Source organism: Oryctolagus cuniculus, chromosome 19 (assembly GCF_964237555.1).
Source record: "Oryctolagus cuniculus chromosome 19, mOryCun1.1, whole genome shotgun sequence".
Classification (NCBI taxonomy): domain Eukaryota; kingdom Metazoa; phylum Chordata; class Mammalia; order Lagomorpha; family Leporidae; genus Oryctolagus; species Oryctolagus cuniculus.
The window spans coordinates 42,192,378-42,197,117 of NC_091450.1; the positions used below are offsets into that span (position 1 = coordinate 42,192,378).

The window sequence follows — 4,740 nt, forward strand, 5'->3', positions numbered from 1 at the left end:
TGCCTTTCTTCAACCTCAACTCCTACTCCACATCTCTGAAGTACTGAGTACCCTCTCACATTTCACATGCTACTCTATGGCAGCACATTCTGAATCTGCTGAAATACTCTCTCCTCTGCTTTATTATACTCACCCTTCAAGAACTGATAAAAGTTTACTTTTCTGGGAGGACTTCCCAGAATGAGTCTGACCTCAGGCCTTCACTCTCACACACACCTAAGTTAATGGTCTATGTGCTTACATCCCTTACAAGACAAAATTCAAGTCTTTTTCATCCGTTTAGCACCAGATCCTGGAACAATGCTTGGCACATACTAAGCATCAAAGAGGTTACTAAACGAAGATCAGCTTTGCATGTTTCTTGTTTGTAGTCAGCTGATAAGACTGTACAACATTTTACAAAAACATTTTCACTGTATCACTAAATCTGTATGTTCATGTACTTACTGAGTATCAATTCTGTTGGAGACCATTAGAGTTACACTGGTGGTAATGGAAGGGGGTAGGGCTACTCTGGAAAGGATGATCAGGGAAGGTCTTCAGTCTAGAAGCTAAAAGGATCTGAAGAATTGAGGATAGGGGGAGAGAAAGAGAACAGACTTGAAATGAAAGCAAGAAAGTGTGGCTGGAGCAAAGTAAGGTCAACTGACATTCCACTTGTCTCTTAACTGGAGAAATAGAAAGGATAGATAATTCCCAAATATTAAGTAATTTCCCCAATCGATGAAGGAAACTAGTAACAAAAACCAGCCTTATCACTCCAAGTCAGGCTTTTCCTAAGTGAGTTTTCTATGTCATCTATTGGTATAGACCTGTCAAGTAAAGCATCCATTAACCATTCAAGCACGTGAAATGCAGAGTTGATATATGCTTTAAGTGTAAAATGCACAAGGATTTCAAAGACCTGTAGAAAAAAAGTGTAAAATACCTGATAAGTTTCACCTAAACGTTAATTAACAGTATTTTGGATAATTGGGTTAAATAACGTAAAGTTAACGTCACCTGTGGCTTAGCACTACTAGGCGTTCTAAGATACACAGGCGGTTCACCTTGTTTCTACCGGACAGCACTGGTACGCAGGCTCTTGGCAGGTTTTCAGCTTAAGGAGGGGTCCCCAGGGGCATGCCTTGAAAAACCTATACAATGACGGCTGAAGCTTGCACTGCCCCTCCCCCAATGCTAGTTTTAACCGCATCTCTGAGACTCATGTATCATTTTGGGGTTTTGGGGCTTTTCATTCTGAAATGGGAATTACAGCTACTCCATGAGGGGTTTTTTTGTTTGTTTGTTTGTTTAAGTGAACGTTCGTGGGCAATACTGGCGGCCCCGTAACGGTCACTGCGACAGCCGGCTCACCCGGTAGTTCTGAAAGGCCTCGTCGATGGGAGCCATGGCGTGGGCCCGGTGCTCCCGGGACTCCCTGCAGACCAAGCACACAGGCCGCTGGTCGACCTCGCAGAAGAGCCGCAGCGGTTCCCGGTGGCGGCTGCACAGGTTCTGAGGCGCTGGGCCCTGGTGCCGGCGCCGCCTCTTTTCCGTCATCCTGGCCAGGGCCCAGTTTGGCCGCATCGCGCCGGGCGCTGACGGCTGCCGGCACTCGGGACAGAGGAAGCAGCCGCCACTCGGCGTCCAGCTGCGGCTCAGGCAGCGGCGGCAGAAGTTGTGCCCGCACTCGATGGACACTGGGTCCTCAAAATAATCCAGGCAGATGGAGCAGGTCAGCTCGTCTTGGAAGTCCTCGGCTTCCATGTCGCTGCTCTGCCCTGAGCCGTCTCTCGGCCGGTTACGGCGGGAGGAGCCACTCGCGCTCGCAACCGCGAGCGGAAAACGTTTAAGTCTCGCCTCAGGGGCCCGTGACCCAGCGAGAGGCGAACTAAGCCGCCGCCCAGCCCGGTCGCCTCAGCGGCTTCCGGGTTCCGGCGCCCGGAGGACGCACGAGACGTCGCGGGCCTGCGCGCGAAGCATGACGGGACTGTGGGCGGGTCCTCCGCACAGCTGCAGGCATTTCCCGCGGGAAACCTAGGTACGTCACTTTGGAGGGTGAATTCTGCGTCCGTCCTCGGCTCGGGCCCGTTTAAATCCTGGAATTCTGGAGGCCCGCCAGCCCAAAGGGGCGTTCTGACCGAGCTGTCAGAGCCTAGAAGGCCGCAGGGGTCTGCGAGCCGCCACCTGTGCCTCTCCTGTTTGGTTCAGCCTCACTCTCCAGGAAGAGGAACCCGGTCTTGACAATCTAGTTGAGTTTCTAGAACGGAAGGATTTCCTGTTGCTCCCACCGAGGCCCAGCTCTGCTGGGGTTTGAGGACTGCGAGCAGGAATGGGAGTGTCTAGCCCCACAAGCTGCTGGGAGCTGATCACCTGCACCCCTGACTGCCTTCTTTCCCAGCATAGGAGACAGCCATCTGGTAGAGAAAGCATGGGGCGCGCCCACCCAGTGCAGATAGAGGTTCTAATGCTTAAGAAAAGCCAATGTGGGTTTCAGTGGTCTTCCCCAGATTAGAGACTTCCCACTAGTATTGCAGGTGGTTCAGCTCATGTAAGGAAAAACATAAATCAATGGAATTGAATTGACACTTTAAAAATAACTCCATATTTCTTCAACTGATTTTCAACCAGGGTGGCAAGAACATTCAAGGAGGGAAAAAAATAACCTTTCAAGAAATAGTGCTGCGGTAACAATATATTTACATGGTGAAGAATGAAGTTTACCCTTACTTCACACCACAAAAAAATGAACTCAAAACCAATTAGAGACATAAATGTTAAAACTAAAACTATATAATTCATAGATAGAAACATGAGTATAAATTCTCACAGCATGGGGATTAGGCAATGACTTTAAATGTGATACCACAATAACAAGTTTCAAAAGAAAAATGGGTAAAGTAGGCTTCATCAAAATGAAAATCTTTTGTGCATCAAAGAATACTCTCAGAAAGTTGAAAGCCCACAGAATGGGAGAAAACATTTACAAATCATATATATGATAAATATCTAAAATTCAGAATATGTAAAGAGCTCTTGCAATGCAACAACAAAAATACAAGTAAGCCAACTTTAAAATCGATGCAGAATTTGCATAGATATTTTTCCAAAGAAGATATACAAGTGGCCAATAAACACGGTAAGCTGCTCAACTTCATTAGTCATTAGGGAAATGCAAATCAAAAACATAATAAGATATCACCTCACACCAACTAGGACTGCTAGAATTTTTTTAATATTTTATTTTATTTTTACTTGAAAGGCAGAGTTAGAGAGACAGGTCTTCCGTCTGTTGGTTTACTCCCCACAATAGCCAGAGCTGTGCCAATCCGAAGCCAGGAGCCAGGAGCTTCTTCCACATCTCCCACACAAGTGCAGGAGCCCAAGGACTTGTGCCATCTTCCACTGCTTTCCCAGGCCATAGCAGAGAGCTGGATCAGAAGTGGAGCAGCCAGGACCCAAATTGGGGCCTATATGGGATGCCAGCACTGCAGGCAGCAGTTTTACCCACTATGCCACAGCGCTAGCCCCTAATTTTTTTTTTAATGGAACAACAAATGTTGGTGAGGATGTAGCTAAATTGGAACCCTTACATATTGCTGGTGAGAATATAAAAGTTGCCTTGGAAATCAATTTGGCAGTTTCTCCCAAAGCTAAGCACAGAGTTACCATAAGCCTTCTAGACATTTCCCAAAAGGATTGTAAACATATCCATAAAAAGCTGGTACACAGGGGAGCCAGCATTGTAGCATAGTGAGTTGAGCCCCACTTGTGATGCCAGCATCTCTTATCACAGTGCCAGTCCATGTCCTGGCTGCTCTGCTTCTGCTAATGCACCTGGGAAGGCAGCAGAAGATGGCTCAAGTACTTGGGTCCCTGCTGCCCATGTGAGAGATCCAGATGTAGTGTTTGTCCCTCTCCTTCCCCTCCCCTCTCCCTCCCCCTCCCCTTCCTCCTCCCTCTCTCCCTCCCTCTCCCTCTCCTCCTCCTTCTCCCTTTCCTTCCCCCACCTCCTCCACCTCCCACCCTCCTCCTCCACCTCCCACCATTCCTCCTCCCTCTCTCACCTCCTCTCCCTCCCCCTTCCCCCTCCCTCTCCTTCTCTTTGTAACTCTTTCAAATAAAAAAAGAAATGAACCTTCCTAACTTGCTTTGGGATATCTTGGATTCTGAAAAAGAAAACAAAACCAGGTAACTTATCTTTGTGAGAAAAAAAAAAAAGTGGTAGGTTAAACACTCTCCAACAGAATGACTGAGAGACTCAAAGACACCTGATGTTCAGGTTTAAATTATCTACTGAATCGCACTGTGATGTAGAACTCTTTTGCTATTACTCCTGAGTCAGCAGGGAAACCCTACTGCTTTGCTGTCTGGTTTGAAGGCTGAGTTTAAAAACGGAGACTTGTTCTCACATGAGTTGCAGCTATGCTACAGGCCATGAAACAGCTGCAATGCATGAAGTGGAGAATAAAAAGTAAGCAAAAATCAGAGCAATCATAGGTCTAAGGACACAAGCTCCTTAATTTACAGTAACTTTTCCAAAAGATGTGGCTGTGTGTTTGAATAAATCTCAAGTAGCTCTTAAGGGACACTGTGTTTTATATGTTTGAAACGTCAAAGTTTCTGGTTGTAATATATGCTGCTAGGCTAGGGCCATGGACTTTGGAGTTGGGAGTAGTAGAGAATTCGGAACAGAAGAGAGCTAAGTGGAGTCACTGAATCAGGAAGGAGTGTTGTCTCCAGCAACAGGAATGCCCA

General features: G+C 46.9%; 1 protein-coding gene across 7 annotated transcripts in view; it reads right to left on the reverse strand.

Moving 5' to 3' along the window:
* Window positions 1-1,929, reverse strand: part of TRIM4 (tripartite motif containing 4) — a 219,293-nt gene extending 217,364 nt beyond the window's left edge. For all 7 annotated transcript variants that reach the window (XR_011384547.1, XM_070064402.1, XM_051847936.2 and 4 more), the window contains exon 1: window positions 1,357-1,929. Coding sequence is in view for 6 of the 7 variants with exons in the window: in XM_070064402.1 (XP_069920503.1) it covers window positions 1,357-1,749 (393 nt within the window). In the remaining variant the exon portion in view is untranslated. The remainder of the gene's footprint in view (window positions 1-1,356) is intronic.
* Window positions 1,930-4,740: the final 2,811 nt, after the last annotated feature.